Source organism: Hylobates moloch, unplaced genomic scaffold (genome assembly GCF_009828535.3).
Source record: "Hylobates moloch isolate HMO894 unplaced genomic scaffold, HMol_V3 SCAFFOLD_14, whole genome shotgun sequence".
In the NCBI taxonomy this organism is placed as follows: domain Eukaryota; kingdom Metazoa; phylum Chordata; class Mammalia; order Primates; family Hylobatidae; genus Hylobates; species Hylobates moloch.
In genome coordinates, this window is record NW_026652289.1 from 82,658,114 (window position 1) to 82,685,050 (window position 26,937).

Here is a 26,937-nt window from a genome sequence, read left to right on the forward strand (position 1 = left end):
ATGGAAGACTGGATGAAGAAAATGTAGTATAACTATGCAGCCGTAAGAAAGAACTCCGTGTTGGCCAGGCTTGTCTCGAACTCCTGACCTCAGGTGATCCGCCCCCGGCTTCCAAAGTGTTGGGATTACAGGCGTGAGTCACCGCACCCAGCCGAGTCAAGGATTTTATATTCAACAAAACTGACGTTCAAGTACAAAAAACACAAACCAGTCAACATGCAAGAACACAGGAAATATTGTCTTTATGACCTCATCCTAAGGAATCTAATAGAGAATAACATTCTCACAATCAAAATGACAAGAGATACATGGATAGGACTGGTGATAAGCATTACATATATACTGTACTTATTTATAATACCAAGATTAAACGAGGATTAAAGGGTTAAACGATGTAACAGCTGTATGATCTAGACATGGTAAAAACCATTTTAAAATAGAGAAATAAACGATAGCATGTGCAAAAAATTTTTTTACTGTTTCCAGTAATCAAAGTTGACAGAGGTAGATTACTCTGAGGCAATAATATGCTCTCTGTATTAGACTTACTAAGAGACTATCATGGTACCTTCCCAAGGGGTTTTCAAAAGAAATGGAAAATGTGCCATTTTTTTCTCATCTATCTTTAACGTAAAAATTATATAGTTCTGCCAAGATAGTTGATTTTTAAAAGTATGTTTACATGAGAAAATGTACAAGATAACTTTCAGCTTCTGGGGATGGAGAAAGAGCATCAAAGACTTGCCGTATTTCAAACTTTGAAACCTTAAGCAACCATGAGTAGCAATAACTTCTGTGTTTATATGTCTATGCCTGGCTAGACAACTGAATTTACGTTAGAACTTGGAAACAGGGTCCTGGAATTTTTTCAGTTATGTGTCCTGTTTTACTGGACACTAGCCATGCCCATTCCTTTACATATAATTATGACTGCTTTTGCACTGAATACTTCCAACACGGACCTTGTGGTGCACAAAGTCAAGCTATTTACAATCTGGCCTTTCACGGAAAAGGTCTGCCCACCCACTGGTTAAATTATTTCTTGGTTCCTTAAAAAAAAATTTCTGAAAGTTGTTCCCGTTTCAGAAATAACTGCTTAATTTATTCTCCAAAGATTCCTCTCTGTTCCTATTGAATATGCCCAATTACCTACTTAAGGATTCCACTTGTTGCCTTTTATTTTATTCTCCCATTTTTCCACATCAGACTTGCACAATCAGCTAACTTATAACTCTCCTCACTAATTCTAGTCTTACTTTTCTCCTCTTATTCTTCCCATTAACCTTTCAATGGAATTTCAATTAACATTCAATGGAACCTGTTCTAGCCATTTGTTTTCACAGTGGCCACTGAGATCACAGAATTTGAAAACCAGATGGAGCCTCAGCAATTGTCTGTTCCAGCTCCCTTCTTACAGCTGAAGTCAGCAGGCCTGTGTCCTGTGTGTCTCTATACTACTTGCCAATCATGACCTTATGTAAGACCTCCATAGATTTGAGTTCCCTCATCTGAATAAGAGAGATTTTAATATTATCAACTTCAATATACTTTGATTCCATGGGGGTCCCAAGAGATTTAAGGGCCTCTTCAAAATTAGTTAGTTGTAAGCCCTAACAGATTAAAAGTCACAAGACCCAAGCACTGCAGATTTTCTACCAACTTGGTAGTTCTCAAAATGTTGTTCAATGTTCTATGACTGTCAGATTGATTCGGTTTTTTAACAGTTATGTCCCTTGGCTAGTCAAATTGTGTGTGTCCTCCTGTTTATTCTTACTCTCATTCTTTTAGTTCTGATTCCCAAATCATAGTTTTCATTTCTCATTCCTGTTCCATTTTCTTATTTCCAGCTTCTTAGAGAATACCTCCAATTCCCCTTCTTTAAGACTGTCATTTTCCCTGTAAAATTAGCCTCACCACCAATGTTCTAAACAAACACTGGCTCCTCCCTTGCCAAATTATCTACCCTTTATTTTATTTACTTTATTGCATGTATAGAGAGACCTTTGTGTAGTTTATGTGAATTATATGAGTTCTTAATTTCAGAAATTATATTCCATAAACTTTTTGTTTTTTAGAGACAGGGTCTCACTCTGTTGCCCACAATGGAGCCCACAATGGAATGCAGTGGTGCAATGCACAGCTCACTGTAACCTCAAACTACTGGGTTCAAGTGATCCTCTCGCCTCAGCCTCCTGAAGTAACTGGGACTACAGGTGGACACGACCATGCCTGGCTAAATTTTTTTGGGGTAGAGACAGGGTCTCACTATGTTGCCTCCACTGCTCTTGAGCTCCTGGCCTAGAGTGATGCTCCTGCCTTGGCCTCCCAAAGTACTGGAGGCCAAAGGTGTGAGCCACTGTGCCAGCCACATTTAAAAACTGTAAATTAAACCTGACATATAAATGGAAAGAGCACCGTATGTATGCTGAGTCCAAACCTGGGTTCAAGTTCTCACTCTTAAGGGGCATTTTACTAGACCTTTCTGAGACTTACCTTACTTCACATGGTTAACACCTACTTCACAAATATAATGAAGGGTCTGAAAAACTCATAATGCACTAAGTACAAACAATAGCCTTCTACCAGATAAAGGGAGTGTATTTTAGATTACATGTTTGCTTCAGCTTAAATACTTTATCAGATAGCAGTTTGGAGCTGCTTGATAGGTAACATTCCTTTTATCACTTTATTGATATATAATTCATATATCGTAAATTCACTCTTTAAAGTGTATGATCCAATGGTTTTTAGTATGTCCATAGTTGTAACCATCACTGGTTACAGATGGTGCCAGGACAGCTGGTTAACCACATGCAAAATAATGAATTTGGACCCCTACCTCACAACATCTACAAAAATTAAGTTTAAAGAACCATAGGTCTAAGTATAAGAGCTTAAACTCTAAACCTCTTTGAAGAAAACACGGGAATAAATCTTCATGACCTGGGTTAGGCAACAGCTTATTGAATATGATGTCAAAAGTATAAGCAACAAAAGAGAAAACACATACATTGGACCCCACCAAAATTTTGTTACATTTTCACCACCCTAAAAAGAAACTCCGCACTCTTTAGCCATCATCTCTCAATCCCCTAGCCTCATCAACCACTAATATAACTCTTTATTCACCTATTCTGAATACTTCCTATAAATGGAATCACATATGTTCTTTTATGACTGGCATCTTTCACTTAGCACAATGTTTTCAAGGTTCATCATATGTTGTGGCATGTATCAGTTCTTCATTTCTTTTTATTGCTAAATAATATTCCATTCTATGTATATATCATAATGTTTATTCATTATTCATCAACTAATAGCCATATCTATTATGAATAATGGTGCCATTAACACTCATGTATAACTTATTATGTAGACATTTGCTTTCATTTCTCTTGGGTGTATACCTATGAGCGGAATTGCTATGTCCCATAATAATTCTATGAGGAACTCTCAAACTGTTTTCTACAGCAGCTGCGCCATTTTACAGTCCTATCAGCAATGTACAAAGGTTTTAATTTATCCACATCCTTGCCAACTTTATTGTCTTTCTGAGTACAGCCATCCTAGTGGGTGTGAAGGGGTATTTCACTATACTTTTTGATATACATTTCCTTGAAGGCTAATGACATTGAACATCTTTTCATGCGTTTATTGCACATTCATACATCTTCTATTCAAACCATTTGCTATTTTTCAACTGATTTGTCTTTTTATTGTTCAGTTATAAAAGTTCGTTATATATTCTAGAAACAAATCCCTTATCAGATGTATGATTTGCAAGTATCTTTTCCCATTCTGTGGAATATCTTCTCACTTTCTTGATGGTGTCCTTTGAAGCACAAAAGTTTCTAATTTTGATGGGGTCCAATGTATCTATTTTCCCTTTTGTTGCTTATACTTTTGACATCATATCCAATAAACCATTGCCTAACCCAGGTCACGAATAATTATTCCTGTGTTTTCTTCAAAGAGGTTTAGAGTTTAAGCTCTTATACTTACATCTATGGTTCATTTAAACTTAATTTTTGTAAATCTTGTGAGGTAGGGGTCCAAATTCATTATTTTGCATGTAGTTAACCAACTGTCCCGGGTCTGTTAATGACTGTTCTTCCCTCCAGTGCATTGCCTTGGCACCCCTGTCCCAAGTTTACCTCTTATGCAATCACCTCCCTAGTTTAAACACTCACTAGCTCACCCTTAAAATTATCTGACTAGTTTCCTTGCTTTCTATATTCATCTTTTAATACTTTAGTATACAAATATTTAATCTTTTACATAATTCTATTTTAGAAAATGAAAAAGCAGAGCTAACGACGAGTAACTCATTCCTGAGGAATTCACTTCATTTCTCAAAGAATTAGAAAAATGTATGCATTTTCTTTTTTTTGAGACGGAATCTTGCTCTGTCACCCAGGCTGGAGTGCAGTGGCGCAATCTCGGCTCACTGCAAGCTCTGCCTCCCGGGTTCACGCCATTCTCCTGCCTCAGCCTCTCCGAGTAGCTGGGACTACAGGCGCCCGCCACCACGCCCGGCTAATTTTTTGTATTTTTAGTAGAGACGGGGTTTCACCATGGTCTCAATCTCCTGACCTCGTGATCCACCCGCCTTGGCCTCCCAAAGTGCTGGGATTACAAGCGTGAGCCACCGCGCCCGGCCAAATGTATGCATTTTCTAAGGGAGAGTATCTGAAAGCTGAAAAGGTGTGGGTGTGTTACAGCAGCAGGAGAGGTGAACACATGCGGTTACCATCTGAAGCTACACACCTACACTAATACAATAAGCATTAGACGTGACTATTAAGCACTTCAAATATGGCTAGTGTTACCTGAAAGGTGCTGACATTGAAAAGTGAACAATTTTGTAAGACTCAATTGATCAATTTTTAAACTTATCACATGTTGAAATATATTTTGTACATACTAAATAAGACCTATTATAAAGTTAGTTTCACTTTTTTTTTTTTTTACAGTTTTTAATAGGAAGACTAAAAAACTTAAATTTACATATGTGGTTTACATTATACTGCTACCGAACGGTGCTGTTGTAGACCTCCCAAGAGTGACTTTATTCAACATGGTTGGTGTCCTAGGGAATTAAGTTTTTTGGGGCAGAACTAGGTACCAAGCACTAAGGAGATAGAAAACTGACTTAAGATTTCCAACCCCTGTGAAAGTTATAATGTAGTAGGAGATGGGGTAAACAACTATCTGATGTACATATTCAACTGTCACTGAGGACCAGTAGAGAGATCAGAATCCATGAGGAGGCAAATTCTGCCTGTTTTTTTCTGATATAATTCCAGGGCCAACAAGAGTGCAACAGTGCTTGGCATACAGCGGAACACCAAAAAATTACTTAGTCTTTAAGAATGAATAGGGTTTCAATGGTTTCTAGAAATGTAAGATGAAGAAAGTACCTTCTGGAAATACAAATGAAAGAATGAAGCATATATTATTCTAGACAGTAAATAGCAGAAAATGTTAGGTTCTCATCAATTAAATGGCTTTTTTATAACATCACCTCCAACTTTCATAAAATTGACTGTCAGATGTCAAAGAATATGGACTTGTCTTTATTTGGCAATACAGAGTATCTACACTCCAGGTTATTGCCAGAAGAATACAGTTTCAAATTATCCCTTTCACTTACTACCACTGCCAAAAGCCCACTTGCTCACCTCAGAGAGAACAAGCTTTCTTATTCCTCTGTTTCTTAAAAGTGGAATGCCAGAGGCCATAGCCCTCCATTTCAAACTGAAGCCTATTTAAAATACATGTTAGGGATCCCAGCCCCGACAAACGGAGTAAGAATCTCTGAGGGGTAGGGACTGTGCAGTTGACTCTCTTTACAATAAAACCTGGAGAGCCACTGCTCTAATCAGTGGTCAGCACACTATGGCCCACAGTTGGAACACAGCCACATTCGTTTGCCTGTTGTCTATGGTTGCTTCTACAATACGGCTGCAGGGCTGAATAGTTTTGCCAGAGATTTATGGTCTGCAAAGCCTAAAATACTTATTTACTATCTGGCTCTTTATATAAATACTTTGCTGACCCTGCTCTAGATAGTCTAAATTTTATTCGGCATCATCTTGGAACACCAAAAGACTAAGACAGTTGAAAGTACTGTTCTGTAGCCTCAGAGAATGAAGTCAATTAAGTTATGCTTTGGCATAACTCTCTCAGCTCGCACTGGCAAGACTTTTTCATTGTCCAAAGATTTTAAAAATGTTTTTATTTTTAATTATTATAGTAAATAATAGTTGTATATATTTATGAGATCCACATCATATATTTTGATACAAGTATAATGTGTAACGATTAAATCAGGGTAACTGGGATATCCATAACCTCAAGTATTTATCATTTCTTTGTTGTTACGAATGTTCCAATTCCACTCTTCTAGTTACTGTGAAATACACCATATCTTACTCCTTCTAACCATACTTTTGCACCCATTAACCAAGTCTTCTCCATCCCCACTTCCCTACCACCCTTCCCGGTCTCTGGTAACCATCATTCTACTCCCTGTCTCCATTAGTCCATTTTTCTTTTTTTTTTTTAGTTCCCACATGAGTGAGAAGATGTGGTATTGGTCTTCCTGTGCCTGGCTTATTTCATTTAACGTAATGTCCTCCAGTCCCATTTATGTTGTTGCAAATGACAGGATTTCATTATTTTTTATGGTTGAATATTCCATGGAGCATATTTACATTTTCTTTATCCCTTCATCAACTGATGGACACTTATGTTGATTCTGTAACTTGGCTATCACGAATAATGCTGCAATAAACATGGGAGTGCAGTTATCCCTTTGATATACTGATTTCCTTTTTTTTTTTTTCTTTTTGAGATGGAGTCTCACTCTGTCACCAGGCTGGAGTGCAATGGCGCGATTTCGGCTCACTGCAATCTCTGCCTCCTGGGTTGAAGCAATTCCCCTGCCTTAGCCTCCTGAGTAGCTGGGACTACAGGTGCACACCACCACATCTGGCTAATTTTTTGTATTTTAGTAGAGACAGGGTTTCTCCATTTTGGTCAGGCTGATCTTGAATTCCTGACCTCAGGTGATCTGCTCGCCTTGCCCTCCCAAAGTGCTGGGATTACAGGCATGAGCCACCGCGCCCAGGCCTTTCTTTGGGATATATACTCAGCAGTGGAACTGCTGAATCATATGGTTGCTCTATTTTTAGTTTTTGAGGAGCCTCCATAATACTCTTTTTTTTTTTTTTTTTTTGAGACAGAGTCTGGCACTGTTGCCCAGGTTGGAGTGCTGTGCAGTAATCTAGGCTAACTCCAAGCTCCACCTCCCAGGTTCACGCCATTCTCCTGCCTCAGCCTCCCGAGTAGCTAGGACTACAGGCGCCTGCCACCACGCTCGGCTGGTTTCACCATGTTAGCCAGGATGGTCTCGATCTCCTGACTTCGTGACCTGCCCACCTCGGCCTCCCAAAGTGCTGGGATTACAGGCGTGAGCCACCATGCCTGGCTTCCATACTATTCTTCATAGTGACTGTACTAGTTTACATTCCTGTCAACAACATACAAGAGTTCTCTTTTTTCTGCATGCTCACTAGCATTTGTTATTGCCTGTCTTTTTGATAAAAGCCATTTTAACTGGGATGAAATATTTCATTATACTTTTGATTAGTATTTCTCTGATTAGTGATGTTGACCATTATTTCATATACCTGTTGACCATTTACCCATATGTCTTCTTTTGAGAAACATCTATTCAGCTCTTGTGCTTCAGATCTCTTGCCCATTTTTAAATTGGATTTCTTTTTCCTATTAAGTCGTTTTGGCTCCTTATATATTCTGGTTATTATCTCTTGTCAGCTGGGTAGTTTGCAAATACTTTCTTCATTCTGTGGGTTGTTTCTTCTTTTTGTTGACTGTTTGTTGTGCAGCAGCTTTGAGCTTGACGTGATCCCACTGTCCATTTTGCTGTTGGTTGCCTGTTCTTTGGAGGTCACACTCAAGAAACCTTAGCCCAGACCAATGACCTTTAGTGTTTCCCAACGTTTTCTTCTAGTAGTTTCATAACTTCAGGTGTTTAATCCATTTTGATTTGTTTTAGTATATGGCAAGAAATAGGGGTCCAGTTTCATTCTTCTGCATGTGGATGTCTAGTCTTCCCAGCACCATTTATTGCAGACTGTCCTTTCCCCAATGTTCTTGGTGACTTTGTTGAAAATGAGTTGGAGGTAAATGTGTGGATTTTTTTCTGGACTCTCTATTCTGTTCCACTGGTCTGTGTCTGTTTTTGTGCCAGCACCATGCTATAGCTCTGGAGTATAATTTGAAGTCACATAATGTATGTAATGTGATTCCTTCAGTTTTTTTCTTTTTGCCCAGGATTGCTTTGCCTACTCTGGGTCTTTGTGGTTCCATAAAAATTTTAGGATCATTTTTCCAACTCTAAAACATTCTTCTGTGAAGAATGTCATTGGTGTTTTGACAAGGGTTGCAATGAATCTGTATATTCCTTTGGGTAGTGTGGACATTTTAACAACACTGATTCCAACAATACTGAATCCATGACCATGGAGTATCTTTCCACTTTTTGGTACCCTCTTCAATCTCTTTCATCAGTGTTTTATAGTTTTCATTGTAGAAATCTTTCACTTCTTTGGTTAAGTTTATTCCTAGGTATTTTATTTTATTTTACTTGTAGCTATTGGAAATAAGATTATTTTCTTGGTTTATTTTCCAGATTGTTTGTTCTTGGCATACAGAAATGCTGCTGATTTTTTATATGTTGATTTTGCATCCTGCAATTTTACTAAACCTCAGTTCTAACAGTTTTCTGATACAGTCCTTAGGTTTTTCTAAATTTAAGATGCTATTGTCTGCAAATAAGGGTAATCTAAATTTTTCTTTCCAATTTGGATGCCTTTTCTTTTCTTCTCCTGTTTAATTGCTCTGGCTAGGACTTCCAGTACCACGTTGAAGAAAGGTGGTGAAAGTGGGCTTCCTTGCCTTCTTCCAGATCTTACAGGAAAGGCTTTCAGATTTCCCGCCCATGATACTGAGAGATGAGGGCGTGTTGGCAGTCCTCACAGCCCTCACTCGCTCTCGGCGCCTCCTCTGCCTGGGCTCCCACTTTGCCAGCACTTGAGGAGCCCTTCAGCCCACCGCTGCACTGTGGGAGCCCCTTTCTGGGCTGGCCAAGGCCGGACGGCGCTCACTCCCTCAGCTTGCAGGGAGGTGTGGAGGAGAGGCATGAGCGGGAACCGGGGCTGTGTGCTGCGCTTGCGGGCCAGCTGGAGTTCTGGGTGGGCATGGGCTTGGCGGGCCCCGCACTCGGAGCAGACAGCTGGCCCTGCGGGCCCAGGCAATAAGGGGCTTAGCACCCAGGCCAGCAGCTGCGGAGGGTGTACTGGGTCCCCTAGCAGTGCCAGCCCACCGGCGCTGCGCTCGATTTCTCACCAGGCCTTAGCTGCCTTCCCGCGGGGCAGGCCTCGGGACCTGCAGTCCGCCATGCCTGAGCCTCCCACCCCCTCCATGGGCTCCTGTGCGGCCCGAGCCTCCCCGACGAGCGCCACCCCCTGCTCCATGGCGCCCAGTCCCATCGACCACCCAAGGGCTGAAGAGTGCCAGCGCACGGCGCGGGACTGGCAAGCAGCTCCACCTGCAGCCCCGGTGCAGGATCCACTGGGTGAAGCCAGCTGGGCTCCTGAGTCTGGTGGAGATGTGGAGAACCTTTATGTCTAGCTTAAGGATTGTAAATACACCAATCGGCACTCTGTATCTAGCTCAAGGTTTGCAAACACACCAATCAGCACCCTGTGTCTACAGCTCAGGGTTTGTGAGTGCACCAATCGGCACTCTGTATCTAGCTGCTCTGGTGGGGCCTTGGAGAACCTTTACGTCTAGCTCAAGGATTGCAAATACACCAATCGGCACTCTGTATGTAGCTCAGGGTTTGTAAACACACCAATCAGCACCCTGTGTCTAGCTCGAGGTTTGTGAGTGCACCAATAGACACTCTGTATCTAGCTGCTCTGGTGGGGCCTTGGAGAACCTTTGTGTCGATACTCTGTATCTAACTGATCTGATGGGGAGGTGGAGAACCTTTATGTCTAGCTCAGGGATTGTAAACGCACCAATCAGGGATTGTAAACGCACCAATCAGCGCCCTATCAAAACACACCACTCGGCTCTACCAATCAGCAGGACGTGGGTGGGGCCAGAGACGAGAATAAAAGCAGGCTGTCCACCCAGCAGTGGCAACCCGCTCGGGTCCCCTTCCACACTGTGGAAGCTTTGTTCTTTCACTCTTTGCAATAAATCTTGCTACTGCTCACTCTTTGGGTTCACACTGCTTTTATGAGCTGTAACACTCACCGCGAAGGTCTGTAGCTTCACTCCTGAAGCCAGCGAGCCCACGAGCCCACCGGGAGGAACGAACAACTCCAGATGCGCTGCCTTAAGAACTGTAACACTCACCGTGAAGGTCTGCAGCTTCACTCCTGAGCCAGCGAGACCACAAACCCCCCAGAAGGAAGAAACTCCGAACACATCCGAACATCAGAAGGAACAAACTCCAGACGCGCCACCTTAAGAGCTGTAACACTCACCGCGAGGGTCCACGGCTTCATTCTTGAAGTCAGTGAGACCAAGAATCCACTAATTCTGGACACAATACTAGCTGTTGGTTTATCTGTCTGTGGCTTTTATTGTGTTGAGGCATGTTTCTTCTACATCCAGTTGAGTTTTTATCATGAAGGGATGCTGAATTTTACTGAATATTTTTTTGGCATCTATAGAAACGGACATATGGTTATGTCCTTCATTCTTTTGATGTAATGTATCTCATTTACAGATCTGAATATGTATTAGGTGGTTCTCACATTGCTATAAACAAATACCTGAGACTGGGCAATTTATATAAAAAAAGAGTTCATTGGCTCACTATTCTGCAGGCTGTACAGCAAGCATGACAGCATCTGCTTGGCTTCTGGGGAGGCCTCAGGAAATGCATAATCAAGGCAGAAGGCAACAGGGGAACACACATGGCCAGACTAGGAGAGAGACAGAGAGCAGGGAGGTTTAAATAACCAGATCTCATGAGAACTCACTCACTATATAGTAGCAAGGGGAGATGGTGCTAAACCATTCATGAGAACTCCACTCTTATGATCCAATCACCTTCCACCAGGCCCCTCCTCCAAAACTGGGGATTACAATTCAACGTAAGAATTGTGCAGGGACACAAACACAAACCGTATCAGAGTATGTTGAACCATCCTTGCATCCCTGGGATGAATCCCACTTGATTACAATGAATGATCTTTTAAATATGTAGTTGAATTTGGTTTGAGGATTTTGCACCTCTGTTCAAAGATACTAGCCTGCTGTTTTCTTTTTTTGTTGTGTCTGTCTGGTTTTGGTACCAGGGAAATACTGGCCTTTGGAATGAATTTGGAAGTATTCTCTTCTTAGCTTTTGTGATATAATTCTTCTTTAAATGTTTGGTAGAGTTCAGCAGTGAAGCCATCAGGTCCTGGGCTTTTCTTTGATGGGAGACTTTTTATTACTGCTTGCACTGAAAATATTTCTTTTTCAATTCAAAAAACCAAAAACAAACAAAAAACAACCGAAACACCATTCCTGGAGGGATGGCTGGTGAGGACTTTGATTTTGTCATAGTCTCTCTGTGATGAGGCTCAGAGGAAACCCAGCTGTTTTCCTAGTGCAACAGTTAGCATATTCAACAACCAAAGAATTGTGAGTTATATACCTCTCTTATCTCTATGTATCTTCTGATGACATTTTCTGCGCTGCCCTCTCATGGCAAAAAAATAACTAAGGCACAGAAAGAAGCTAGCTACAAAATGGAACCTATATTAATCATCTAAAATGGCATTATCATAACAGACTTGCCTGAGCCATTACCTACCACAATGAATTGGTATGACACTTTTAACAAGGTCAGAAAAATCAGATTCTGTTTTCTTAATACTGAGGATCTTTCCCACCTTCCCTGAGCTAATGAGACACAGGTCTGTGGCAAATACATTTAGTATTTTCTTACACATGAATTCCTAACAAAACCAGGCAAGAGTATACAAAGGGAAACATACTTTAGCTAATTTAAAGGTGTCTTATGTTATTTTGCTTATTGAAAAAACTGAAAAGTTAGTAGGGAAAAGATGTAATGTGGTAATAGCAAATTGCACCTGTGGTCTCTAATGAATAATCTCGCTTCTAGTAAAAAAACTATCAAAAGAGCTTAATTTAAACTCAAGGTAAACAAAAGGGTGAAAATATTAAAATGAGGGCAGAAATCAATGAAACAGAAAACAGAATAAAGAATATCAATGAAAACAAACGTAGGTATTTTGAAAAGATCAATAAAATTGTCAAACCTCTAGCCAGACTGACCAAGAAATAAGATACAAATTACCAATATAAATAATGAAACAAAACAAAACAAAACAGCATTATAGAACCATCCAAAATTAAAAATAAGGGAATATTATGAACAATGTTATGCTCATAATTTTAACAACTTACATGATAAAGACAAATATTTTGAAAGATACAAACTACTGGTCAGGCATGGTGGCTCACGCCTGTAATCCCAGCACTGTCGGAGGCTGAGGTGGGAGGATTGCCTGAGGTCAGGAGTTCAAGACCAGCCCAGCCAACCTGGTGAAACATCGGCTCTACTAAAAACACAAAAACTAGCCAGGCTGGTGGCGCATGCTTACAGTCCCAGCTACTCGAGAGGCTGAGGCAGGAGAATCACTTCAACCCCAGAGGTTGCAGTGAGCCGAGATGGTACCACTGCACTCCGGCTTGGGTGATACACCAAGACTGTCTCAAAAAAAAAAAAAAAAAAAAAAAGAAAAAAAACACCAAAAAAAAAAAAAAAAAACTGTAACAAGGAAGAAATACATAACCTGAATATTCCTATATAAAATTAAAGAAGTAATGAAAACCCTTCCCACAAAAAAAACTCTAGCACCAGATAACTCTACTAGTGAATTCTAACAAATATTTAAGAAAAAAATAAAATCAATTGTACATGAACTCTACTAGAAACCACAAAAGGAAGGAACACGTCCCAACTCCTTGTTTTGAGGTATAGCTTTTCCAAGATACCAAAACCAGATACAAACAATGTCAAAAAAAAGTACTGACCAATAAAACAAGAATCTTCACAAAACATCAACAAATCAATCCAGCAATATCTAGAATGGATAACATGTAACAATCAAGTAGAATTTATCTGAGGAATGCAAGGCTGTTCAACAAATAACAAGAAATCCACCATATCAACAGATTAAGAAGAAAACCCATATAATCCCAGTCATACATGCAAAAAAAAGGACTGACAAAATTCAACTTTCATTCATGATTAAAAACCACCACCTCTCAGTAAACTAAGATAAAAGAGAACTTCCTCAATCTAACAAATGGCAAAATAGAAATACAAGGGAACGTCCTTAACCTGATAAAAGGCATCAACCAAAAAAACACTTACTGGTGAAAGACAGCTTTTACCCAGTATTAGGAGTAAGGTAAGTATGCCTGCTCACCATTCCTAATTAACAACATCCTGAAAGTCTAAACTAGTGCAATAAAGCAAGAAAAAGAAATAAAGAGCATTCAAAAGTAGAGAAAAAAACTGCCTCTATACACGGATGACATGACTGCCTACACATAAGAAAACACCCAGGAATCTAAACAAGAAAGTTCCTACAACTAGTAATTTTAGGACTGCAAGGTTGCTATAAAAAAAAACAAAACAAAACAAAACAAAAAAACCCCCGCATTTCTACACAGTAACAAGGAATAATCAAATACTGAAATAAAAAAAAAAAAACTATTTACAATAGCACCAAGAAACATGAGATATTTAACTATAAACCTAACAAAATGTGTGCAGGATCTATTTGCCAAAAACTACAATACATTAAAGAAATAAAACAATGAGGAGATAACATTATATTAATAGTTTGGAATATTCAATATTGTTAAAATGTTAATTCTCCCCAATGATTTGTAGATTCAAATGCAATCCCAATAAAATCCAGCAGGTTTTATTTTCTTTGAGAGAAGGAAGATAAAAGTTGACAAAATTATTCTAAAATTTATATAGAAAGGCAAAGGAGCTAGAAAAGCCAAAATGATTTTAAAAAGTATTTGGAGGATTTGCCCTACCTGATTTCCACATTTAATATAAAGCTACAGTAATCGACGCAGAAGTAACTGGTAAAAAGGCAGACACACAGATCAACAGACCAGACAAGGGAGTCCAGAAATATATGGTCAATTGATTTTTGACAAAGGGAGAAAGGCAATTAACTGGACAAAGTATAATCTTTCAAACAAAATGCTTCTTCAAAATAAACATTGGACATCTGTATGAAAAAAAATCTCTCTGCCCGTCTCTCATGGCAGAAACAGAATTTAACTGAAATAAAACTTTTAAAGGAAAACAGAGGAAAAATTATTCTTGATTTTCGGTTTGGCAAAGATTTCTGAGATACAAAACCAAAAACATGATTGATAGAAGCAAAAATTAACAAACTGGACTTTATCAAAAATTTTTCTTTCTTTCCTTTTGAGACGCAGTCTTACTCGTCTCCCAGGCTGGAGTGCAGTGGCACGATCTCAGGTCACTGCAACCTCTGCCTCCTGGGCTCAAGTGATTCTCCTGCCTCAGCCTCCCGAGCACTGGGACTACAGACACATGCCAACACTCCCGGCTAATTTTTGTATTTTTAGTAGAGACAGGCTTTCACCATGTTGGCCAGGCTGGTCTCAAATTCCTGGCCTCAAGTAATTCGCCTGCCTTGGCCTCCCAACGTGTTGGGCTTACAGGCTTGAGCCACTACACTGGCCAGAGCTTTATCAAAACTTAAAGCATGTACTGCAAAAGACACTGTCATTAAGAAAAAGAGAAGGCAAATCACAGAATGGGAAAAAAATATTTACAAAGTAATACCTGATAAAGAACCTGTATCCTGAATATGTAAAAACAAAAACAAAAACAAAAAAGAAACCTCTCAAAACTCAGTAACTTCTGTGTACCAAAAAGAATAATCTCAGAGTAAAAAGGCAATCCATGGAAACGAAAAAAATATTTGCAAATCATATATTTAACAACTGGTTAATATCCAAACTATATAAAGACTACTGCAACTCAACAACTAAAAAACAAGCAACATTGAGCTTAAAAATGGGCAACAGTCTTGAATACGTGAAGTCTATGTTGTATTTTGCCACAATTTTATAAAATCTCAATAATAAGAAAAACCCAATTAAAAATGGGCAAAAGGTTTGAATACATTTTACCAAAGATATATGGGTAACAAATGAGCACATCAAGAGATCATTAGTCTTTAGAGATAAGCAAACTAAAACCACATGTGATACCGCTAGGTACCCACTAAATGGCAATTGGTCTTGCTCTGTTGCCCAGGATGGAGTGCAATGGCGCAATCTCGGCTCATTGCAACCTCCATCTACTGGGTTCAAGTCATTCTCCTGCCTCAGCCTCCCAAGTAGCTGGGACTACAGGCGCCTGCCACCACATCCGGCTAATTTTTGTATTTTTAGTAGACGGGGTTTCCCCATGTTGGCCAGGCTGGTCTCAAACTCCTGGCCTCCGGTATCCACCAGCCTCTGCCTCCCAAAGTGCTGGGATTACAGGTGTGAGCCACTGTGCCCAGCCTTTTTTTTTCTTTTCTTTCTAAATCTGACAATACTGATTGAGTATCCTTTACCTGAAATGCTTGGGACCAGAAATGTTTCAGATTTCAACTGTTTTGGATTTGGGAATATTTGCGTTACACTTACCAGTTCGGCACCCATAATCTGAAAATCCAAAATTCAGAATGTTCCAATGAGCATTTCCTTTAAACATGACGTCATCACTCGAAAAGTTTTGAATTTCGCATTTTAGATTTCAGATTTGGGATGCTCAACCCGTATCAAGTGTTGATGAGGATACACAACAACTGGAGCTCTTATACACTGCCAGTGGTGGTGTTAGATGGTATAGAGAGTTTGACCATTTCTTTAAAACTTAAATAACTACCATGGGACCCACAGCAAGTCTTTTCCTAAGTATTTACCCAAAAGAAATAAAAAGTTATGTTCATACAAAAACCTGTACACTAGAGGTTTGTTTATAATCAATGGAAACTGTAAAACACAAATATACCACAACTGGAGAATGAATACACAATTATACATTCATACAATGAAATGCTCCTCTGCAATAAGAGAAACTACTGATAGAGTAACATCATGGAGAAATCCCAAATGCATTAGGCTAAGTGTAGGAAGTCAGTCTCAAAAGACTACATGTTGTATGAGTCCATTTACACGACATTCTAGAAAAGGCAAAAATGTACAAAACGAAACCTTATCATTGGTTAAGTGGAGGTGAGGGGACCGGGATGATTAAAAATAGGAGTAAGGGAAAGTTTTTGTATTGAAGTTGTCTTGTATTTTAATTGTGGTGGTTACATGACTGTATATGCTTGCCAAAACTCAGAACTCTAAGGGTCAATTTCACTGTATGTAAATTATACCAATAAAAACAATAAAAGTCTTAATAAAAATAAATGGGATAAAAAAATACCAAATCATTGACATCGCCACCAGTCATAAGGTAAGAAGTTATTTTATATGTTTAATCACATGTATGTGATTTAAATATGCTACCTATCAATACATTTCAAACAAAAGAAGGCCATATTGCAGGTTTATGAAAGTTAAGGTTAGAATTATATAATGATTTCCCTCACCATTTAATAATGAAACATTAAAAAGCTGACTATATCTTATCAGGAAAAGAAAAAATCTTTTTTTTTTTTTTTTTTTTTTTTTTTTTGAGAGGGAGTCTCGCTCCGTCGCCCAGGCTGGAGTGCAGTGGCATGATCTTGGCTCACTGCAAGCTCTGCCTCCTGGGTTCACACCATTCTCCCACCTCAGCCTCCCGAGTAGCTGGAACTACAGGCACCCGCCACCACACTTGGCTAATTTTTTTTGTATTTTCAGTACAGACATGTTATCCAGGATGGTCTCTATCTCCTGACCTCGTGATCTGCCTGCCTCGGCCTCCCAAAGTGCTGGGATTACAGGCGTGAGCCACCGCACCCGGCCAGAAACCACTATTTTTTAATAATTAATTTACCCATTATCTACTATGTGCAGATCCAAACATTCGTGAGATAATCAGGGGCAGAGTCCAGGAACATGATTCTTTCCCCTTTCCATCTTCCTAATAATGGATATAGCTGGTAGAAATAGTAAGTGTAAAGTGCAAGACCAATATTTAACTATTCTCTCTTTCCATACATTCTCTAAGAAAGGGAGTAATCAGTAGATTCAGCTCTCTTGAAAGAGAGGAAAGAGAATTTTGAGAGACACTTAACTTTACAAATTGGTAAAGCATGAACTGATGTCAATTTGTTCCATTTTAAACTTGTGAAAACCAAGGTTTTCGAAGGTGACTGAATCACTTGCCCATTTCTAAAGCAAGAGAAAGGTAGAACTAGAATTCAAATTGATAGCAGTCTCACTTCGGACAAAGTTCTTAGTCCCACCAAGTAAGAACTCATCTCTTACTACTGCTCATCTCTCTTCTCGCATCTGCAATTGTTTAAGCAACAGCTTGGGTCAACATGTTTGAAATCAATTAAGTATCTTTTAGGATTTTATTATGTATACAACCTGGTTTAATTTCAAACTTCACTCCCACAACGGATGCATATATACTCAGAAAGGTTGAAGCAGTTTATAATAATTTATACTAATGTACAGTCTTTTATCTGATCACTCAAAATTTTAAAAAGCAAATCACTTTTTAAGTCAGGAATAAAAACAGCAAATACTCAAAAGGATATATGAAAAAGTAATCATGCTCACTTTTGACCTTAATAAAAAATTATTGTAACTCTAATTTTAAACAAAAGAATATAGAAAAAGTTTCCTCCTCCCTCTGGCTTCCTGACATCTGGCTTTCCTCTATTGTTTTCAAAGCTGCCAGTATCCTGAGTTATACACAGATTATTTACTGCAACACAAACTTACCCTGTGAAGCGTCACTGTATGTTGTTCCCATATAGCTGTTTCCTCCATTGCTGTGCTCTGATAAAGGAAAAGAAAAACAAATCATTTACCTTTTAAGAAAATGTCCTTAATAAGGTGAGCAAGAACATCCAACAATTCAGCACACTGAAATACCAAAATTCACACTGTTAATATCAGAGATACTCTGAAAGGACCTTAATAATTATGGAAAGTTTTTTGTTTGCTTTTAAAAGACAGGAAACGACACACAGGAACTTCCTTTGTTTTTAATTTAATTTGGACAGCTGCTCTATATTCATTTCATGCAAGCTGAAATCAGTATTCAAGCTAATTCTGCAACTTTATACTTAGTATTAGAAAAGAATAAAAATCGGAGCGGTATTATCTTAAAATATCTAATGGCACGTAAACATTTAAAAGCATCTCTTATGTTTTACAAAGGAAGAGAAAGTTAAATGCCTCTGAACACAGTAATTATAAACATACATGTTACAGGAAAACAGATAAAACCATTGATAGGTTTGGCAAATGGCTGCTTTAACGTCACAAACATGACTACCTAGTTTCAGTTTTGCTACAGAATTACCTTCTCAAGCTTCATTTATAACCAAAAGAAAAAGAACAGCTTTTCTAGTATATGTATCACACACGTAGACACACACAAGAAACAAAAACAAACAAGAACAATCTCCCAAACTCCCCCAAGAATCATCATAAAATAAAAGCGATAAGAGCTCCAATACAGGTCCTACCCAAATTATAGTGTACTTCAGTTTTACCTCCTGTCATGAGCCTCTCAATAGAGAGGAAAATAAATTATTATCTAAGGCAGGGGTGTCCAATCTTTCGGCTTCTCTGGGCTGCACTGAAGGAAGAAGAATTGTCTTGGGCCACACATAAAATACACTAACAGTAATGAAAGCTGATGAGCTTAAAAAAAAAAATTGCAAAAAAAAATCTCATAATGTTGTAAGAAAATTTACGAATTTGTGTTGGGCCGCATGCGACCTGTGAACCACGGGTTGGACAAGGTTGATCTAAGGAATTAGCAGCAAGGAATTCAAAATAAATTTCTTTTAAATCGGGTTAATTCCTCTTGGAGACTTAAAATATTTCAGTCTCTCTTAATGTTACCATTTTATGAAATTGGGACTCCTAAAATGTATTTACAAGTAAATTTTAAAAAGATTCTTCAGAGTTATCAAAAAGTAGAGTAAAAAGGGAGAAGGCTAAGCATGACACTCTCAGACCACTAGTCACCCATTACTATAAACGTCTATTTCATAAGTGAGGTCTGTTTTCTCTTACTGCTGTCATTAGCATCATGAGAATATGCCTATCAAGGTGTCATAGGCCCATTCTCTCCTTTCCCACAGCAATTTTAATTGAAGATTAGTGGCATTTTAGAAAGTAAGTCCCTATAAAGAAAGCCTGCTTCCCTAAATTCAAAGCAACTAGATTATACTGCCAGATGAATAAGAGAGGACAGAGAAAGGATCTCTCTGTTCACTCCCATAGATAAGAACTGCCAACCTCACCAGCATTTGTTTCAATCGTCCAATGAAGTGCAGCAAAACTTCCCTTTAATGAGACCTCCACTGGAAACAAAAGCTGTTTTTTTTTTTTTAAACAAACATTGATTGGGATAATGCATTAAAAAAAAAAATAGGCCGGGCCCGGTGGCTCACGCTTGTAATCCCAGCACTTTGGGAGGCCGAGGTGGGCGGATCACGAGGTCAGCAGATCGAGACCATGGTGAAACCCCGTCTCTACTAAAAATACAAAAAATTAGCCGGGCGTGGTGGCAGGCGCCTGTAGTCCCAGCTACTCGGAGAGGCTGAGGCAGGAGAATGGCATGAACCCGGGAGGCGGGGCTTGCAGTGAGCCGAGATTGCGCCACTGCACTCCAGCCTGGGTGACAGAGCGAGACTCCGTCTCAAAAAAAAAATAAAAAATAAAATAAAATAAAATAAAAAAATTCTTCCATCAATGAGAAGCAACAATAGTATGAGTAAATCAGCTAAACATCAACAGTCCCACTAACATATACATGATAAACGTATCTGCAAGAGTTGCCTGTTTGTCCAATCTCAGCTGATATTAAGAATGAGAACTGCTTGCATAGCTCTCAGCTCATCTTTTCTTCATCTATTTCATTACCAGTGACATTGTTTTACTGCCTTTTTAATGTTTTTCCTATCAGTCCAAATGGCAAATGATGTGATAACACGCACTTAACTCTCCTTGATAACATACTCTATGGTATGAAACAGTTAATCATCCTCTCTAAGGTCTTAATGAACACAGTTTTCCATTTTGTAAGAAGATGTTAATCAAATGGGAAAATTTATTTAACATTAAGGGGGGAGCAGGTTGTAAAACAGCGTGTACATGGTTATCCTAATTTTGTTTAAACATTAGCAGGGAATAAAGGCTGAAAGGATAAACAAAATGCTAACACTGTTTATCACATTCAAAGTAAAGGGACTGTGGGTGACATTTTTCTATCAGGTGTTTTATCTTTCTGCTTTCCTTTCTCCATTCCCCATCAGAACAAACTGGCAATGTATTTTAAACCATATTCACCAAATCTCATTCCTATTCGACATTTCGAATACAGACAGTCCCTGACTTAGGATGGGTCAACTTGATTTTCTGACTTTACGATGGTACCCATACAACCACTGTTTTTCATTTCCACTACAGTGTTCAAGAAATTATATGAGATATTCAACACTTTATTGTAAAATAAGCTTTTGTGTTAGATAATTTTGCGCAACTATATGCTAATGTAAGTGTTCTGAGCATGGTTAAAGTAGGCTGGGCTAAGCTTATGATACTGGGTAGGTTGGGTGTATTAAATGCATTTTTGACTTAAAATATTTTCAAGTTAGGAGTTTAATCAGGACATTGTTCTAAGTGAGCTGAGACGCATCTGTATCTGTTTTTCACTTGGCTTTTAGGAAAATCAAATAATGTTTAAGAGGATTAATGTTCTTATTGTTAATTATAAAAAATGTTTATTCTCCTGTTAGTAAGCAATCTACACATTAAGGTCTTAATGTACAGTCTCCAGGAGGAGTGCAATAAGAGAAACTTACTTTGTACAAGGGAGAAGACTAAAATACTAAAACATAATTGCTCTCACCATTCCACATCAAAATCAATATAGTTTTTCTTTGGAGGACTGGAAAAGTACACATCTCAAAAAACTTTTCTGTTAAACATCAATTATAGCTTGATTTATCTGAAGGAAGACACCTACGTAGAAGAAAGCAATTGAGAATGAAACATCAAAAGAAGTGGTTAGGCTCTTGACCAGCCACTAAACCAACTTAATCCATAATATGTGAGTTACTATGTTTTACCACTCCTTATCTTTAAAAAAAAAAAAAAAAAAAAACAGAAAAATATATTCTTAGTTTAAATCATGGACCATGTCATCTCTCTCCATTCTCTAGCCTTTCATTTGCTTCTGTGGCAAAAGGAGCAAATTCTATCCATGGTTGTTTATATAACCAGGCAGTCCTGATGAGGAGTTCTGAATGAACTGAAGAATGGAAGGATGAACAAACATGTAAATATGTAATAATGCAAATACAGTAAAATAATAATGGTAGAATCTTAGTGGCTGGGATTCAGGTATCCATGACAGACTTCTTTCAATCTTGTTAGGTGTTTGAAAGTGATCATAATAAAATGCTGGGGAAAAACTAAGAAATCCTTCTAGTAAATCACTCAGAAATCAAAGCTAAAATTGATATAAAACATTTTTAGTACCAGTAAATTTATTAACCATTATTTTCATGAGCATTCCATAAAGAAAAAATGTTCACTAATGACTGAGAATTTTGATTCGTTAGAAAAGCAAGGGGTGTGGAGATTCCTTTGGAAGAATACCTAAGAAACGCATGGCTTCTGGAGTGGAGAAAGGAAACCAGGTAGGAGGAGTCTCACTTTTCACTGGGAGCCCTTTGCACTTTTTCACCAGAAGCCCTTTGCACTTTTAATCACATTCATCTATTACTTATCAAATTATTTTTAAAAGTTAATATCCTTATTGTAAACTCGCTTGTCATTTTCTCATTTCAAACATGCACAAGGGATTATTGCATAACTTGCATAAAAAGCTTCTGATAAATTACCAGTCTCAGGCTCAAGATATTTAGCTTTTAGGAGATCAAGGGGAAAATGTATTACTCCTCTAAGCATGATTCTAGCACTACCATTCCCTAGTACTCAGACAGATGCTGGTAAACAGGAAATGAACTAGACCAGGCATAAGGAGACCAGAGCCGAAAGGTATCATCAACTAGAAACGTGATCTTAATTTTCCTCACCTATACAATTAGGGAAATGGGTGAAATTATCTCAAATGAAAAGACTTTTCTAGCTCCAAAATTCTATTAAGACTATAATTCCAATGAACAGGCTACAAATTCAATAATTAGTGAAGCACTGCAGGCATCAAAAGTGACTGCAATTCATGGTTGCTGGATTCTGAGTTCTGCGCACATTTCTAAGTCAGCATTAACTGACTAGAATCACAATTTCTGAAGAAGCAAAAAGCTGTATTTCAGAATCTGCCAAGAGTTTGTTTAGTTTCTTTGTTCTAAGCTCCAGCTGGCAAAGACACTACTCAGATCACCAACTCTGAAGGGCTTCCTGCCAAAACTTCAGATCTCAGTTCTAGGCAGTTTCACTGTCCTTTAGGACTGAATGGGGAAAGATAGGAGGGCACAATAACTGACAAGACAGGATGAGCCTATAACTGGGAGAACAACAAATCCAATAGAGAAGATATAAAGTATACTCGAAATGAAGAACTCCTTAACATTATCTAAATATACAGCCAGTTAAATTTTACTATCCTTATGGCCGTAATTTCAAAAACAATCCATGTATCATTCATTCATTCATTCATTCATTCAACAAACATGTATCAGATATGGTTAAGTGTTGGGGAGGCCAAAAATAGGTCCCTCTCCCTCCCAAGGGGCTCAAAGAAGCAGCTGAGAACACTAAATGGTATTTAGGTTGGTGCAAAAATAACTGCAGCTTTTACCATTAAAATGGCATCAAAAGATAAGAGCTTTTTGCACCAAAATAAATAACTTCTGCACCAAATAGATAAGAGCTGTTACGGAAGATGCAAAAGGACTGTATCTGCTGTGAAGATCAGAGATCTGTTCCCTGAGACAGCAACGTTTTGAGTTCATCAAGCTTGAAGGATGTCCAGGAAAAAAGTGGAGAAAGATGTTTCAGAAGAAATAGCATCTCAGCAAGATTGTGTGATGCTACACATGACGCTGGCTTTGATATGACTAAGTTGTACAATTTATGAAACAAGGAGAGAGTAAAAGGAGAGAAGGTGCAAGGGTACCAGATCACAACAGGCTTTATAATATAATGCCAAGGACTTTAAACTCAAATGGAAGACACTAAAGAATTTTCGACGATCAAATGACATAATCAGAATTCATTCTGAAGGCTGTAATGGGAAGATGATTTGAGAAAGGGAAACCAGTTAGAAAGTGAGAAGTGGGGGCGGAGTTCAAGATGGCTCTTGAGTAGTCAACAAAGTAGCAGTGCTGAAGTCAAAAGGAAAAGATGTAATTACCCAAGGACTAAGATAACCCTGTGGACAACCAAAGGAACCTGAGAAGGAGCAGACAATGAGGATACATGAAAACCAACGGAGCTAATACAAAACACTACTTACTGTCCAGAGAATACACCAAAGCTTAAGATCCCTCAATTTTTGAGATCAATACACCTCATTTATCTGACATCATAAAATAATAAAATTTCCACAATCTTCAAGGAACACTCTTTCTTGATGACATGCAGTTCCCCATTAGGAAAACCAATAGAAAAGGTATTAAGAACACTCTGTGAAACCCTCCGAGTTCCTTCTGTGAGCAAAGCTGCTATACTGAACTGCTCCTCATTCCTTCTGAACTCCAAAGTGTTACTGTTTTGGTCTTTTTGGCTTTTTTCCATCCAAGTTGAAAGCAAGATCATCTATGGAGATGAGGTTGAGCCAGGAACTTAAGGAGAAGTACAAGGTAAGTTTCACTGAATAAAACAGATGACCCCTGCCCTTCAATGAAGTTTCAATTACATAATTTCAGATTGTGATCACTGCAACACAAATGAAGTACAAAGGGAATAGTGTTACGTGTTAAAAGGAAGACAAAATACGTATATTTGGACTGATCTGATGGGCTGTCATTTAAATTCCCAAAATAGAAATGTCCAGGAGGTAGTAAAAAAGATCACTCTAAAATCAAATGAAGAAGGGTCCTAACGATATTCAGGGATTCAACAAACTTCATGAATAGAAGATAAAAATTCAGGAAGCATAAGAATTAAAATAACGATCAAAATAAGAAGGCAGCAACTACAGGACAAAAGTCTCAATAGAAATTGGGTAAATTTAGCATCCAACACCCCACTGTATTCAACACTGGTTAAATTTACAAAGATATCATTGTGTCCATCCCTTGGCTAACACTTTAGGAAACAAATGATGAGATGGATATGATTAGGAAATATTAGTTGGAAAGACAGACACAGTGAACCTGTAATTTTTTGGTTGATCAAAGTTGAAGGTCTGCTAAAAACATAAGTTCACAGATAAGCTGCTATATTAGGTATAAAGTAAGAGTGAAAGAACATCAGCTTAAAAGTCACCATTATGTGTACATTAAATATTGAGAAAATCTCAGTAGGGACAGTTACAAATATTCTTGGAAACTTAAAATATAGTGCTTCCCAGTTATCAAAAATAAAACTATTTTTAGCTATAGCATCTTCTAAAGGTTGAAGATAGATAAAAAGATCTCACAGTTTATTCAGTAGACAGGAGGAGGAAGGGAATGGCATAGCGGGGATAAAGAGAGAGTGACAGTCCTCTGAGTATATCTTTTTGTATAACTCTCAGACCACAGTATTGTTTCATAACATTACCCTTCACAGATCAAAAAATTAAACTATTAAAACCAAAAAGACATGGGGGGAAGGGGAGGAATCAAAAACAGAATAAAAACAGTAACAAATGAACATAACTATATTACAGATGGAGAATGTAACCACACGAAAGAAGAGTTTAACTTTTCTATAAATCTAGTATTTTAAAATAAAAAGTTTTAAAAAAATGTTATAATGGTATAGAAAAATGCAGAAAGATACCAATTTTGGAAAAAGTCATATTTATGTACTCAGAAAAAAAGCTTGGTTTCAGAGTTGTGTATTTTAAGTTTTTATATATCCTACAATGAACACATGAATTTCATAATCCTTGAAAACTGGTAAACGTCACATCTGAATTACGAAACAAAAAATGGGCAAAAGTGGCCAAGCATGGTGGCTCAGACCTGTAATCCCAGCACTTTTGGAGGCTGAGGCAGGCAGATCATTTGAGGCCAGATGTTCAAGATCAGCCTGGCCAACCTGGTGAAACCCCGTCTCTACTAAAAATACAAAAATTAGCCAGGCGTGGGGGCACATGCCTGTAATCCCAGCTACCTGGGAGGCTGAGGCATGAGAATCACTTGAACCCAGGAGGCGGAGTTTGCAGTGAGCCGAGATTGCACCACTGCACTCCAGCCTGGGTGACAGAGACTGTCTTAAAACAAAAACATAAACAAGAAACAGGGAAAAGTGATCTACACTGTTAGAAGTTGGGACAGGGTTACCTTTGTGTATGAAGTAACTGGAAGGGATGAAGGTGGGGGAGCTTCTGGGACGTAAAGTAAATGTTCTTCCTTGATCTGAGTTGTGGGCAAACAGGCATATTCACTTTGAAAATTCATCAATCTGTGTACACCTATGATTTGCTTAATGTATTATGTTATTTACAAATTCAAAATAAAGTAACCTGAAAGAACTGTAAGTAATTTGACTGCAATGGATTAAAATAAATCAAATATGCTTCCATTCATCCATATGCCCACAGTGATTTTTAAAAATGGTAAGTGCTGGCAGAACTCATTATTTTGAGAAACTGGTACATATAGGGAAAGAATAAGATGTTTACTCTTCCTTTCCTATACAGACAGTACCAGTGGGTGATCAAAATAGTAGATAAAGGGAAGTTTCTTTTTTAGAAGCATTCCAGCTAACCAATGAAAAAGGAATAATAAAAATTGAGTATCATTTTGTAACACCTAGTGAATTAAGGGATCTAGACACTGATCATCAATGGCTGCAGACATCATCCAAAAACAACAGAAAAAACCCTGGGACCAAATGCCACTTATGAAGTAGAACTGTAAAAACAAACAAAAAAATCAAATCTGAATCTGATCAAGGCTCTAGATCTGTGCTATCCAGTACAGAACCCACCAGCCACATGGGGCTACTCAGCACTTCAAATGTGCGTAGTCCCAACTGAGATATGGTATATGTAAAATGTATATATGATATGAAATATGTGATATGTATTGATATGCTATGTGCAAAATATACATGTGATATGTAAAATATACATGCAACAGTATTCAGAGACTGAATATGGAAAATAATTTAAAATATCTCACCTATAATTTTATATCATTGCATGCTAAAATGGTAATATTTTGGATATGTGTTAAATAAAACATGGAAATTAATTTTACCTTAAAAAAAGTTCTGGTATGGCTACTACATTAGACGGAATTGCTCTAGCTCCAGTTAACCAATTTACAGGAAATACAGTGGGCCAACCCCCATTGTAATCACCACAAAGAAGCAAATACCAAAACCCATACTGTGAAAAATTCTACAAATAATCCTGTTTCTCAACCAATAAAGCTGCAAGGGAAGAGGGGAAAGAGAGAGACAGAAATGGGGGACCTCATATGCCTCAGAGAAATGTTAAAACAATCACAG

General features: G+C 38.2%; 1 protein-coding gene across 10 annotated transcripts in view; it reads right to left on the minus strand.

Annotated features, from left to right (window-relative positions):
• TJP1 (tight junction protein 1) overlaps nt 1-26,937 on the minus strand; it is a 273,793-nt gene that overhangs the window by 83,037 nt on the left and 163,819 nt on the right. For all 10 annotated transcript variants that reach the window (XM_032175878.1, XM_032175875.1, XM_032175877.2 and 7 more), the window contains one exon: nt 18,064-18,120. In XM_032175878.1, coding sequence (XP_032031769.1) covers nt 18,064-18,120 — 57 coding nt within the window. The remainder of the gene's footprint in view (nt 1-18,063; nt 18,121-26,937) is intronic.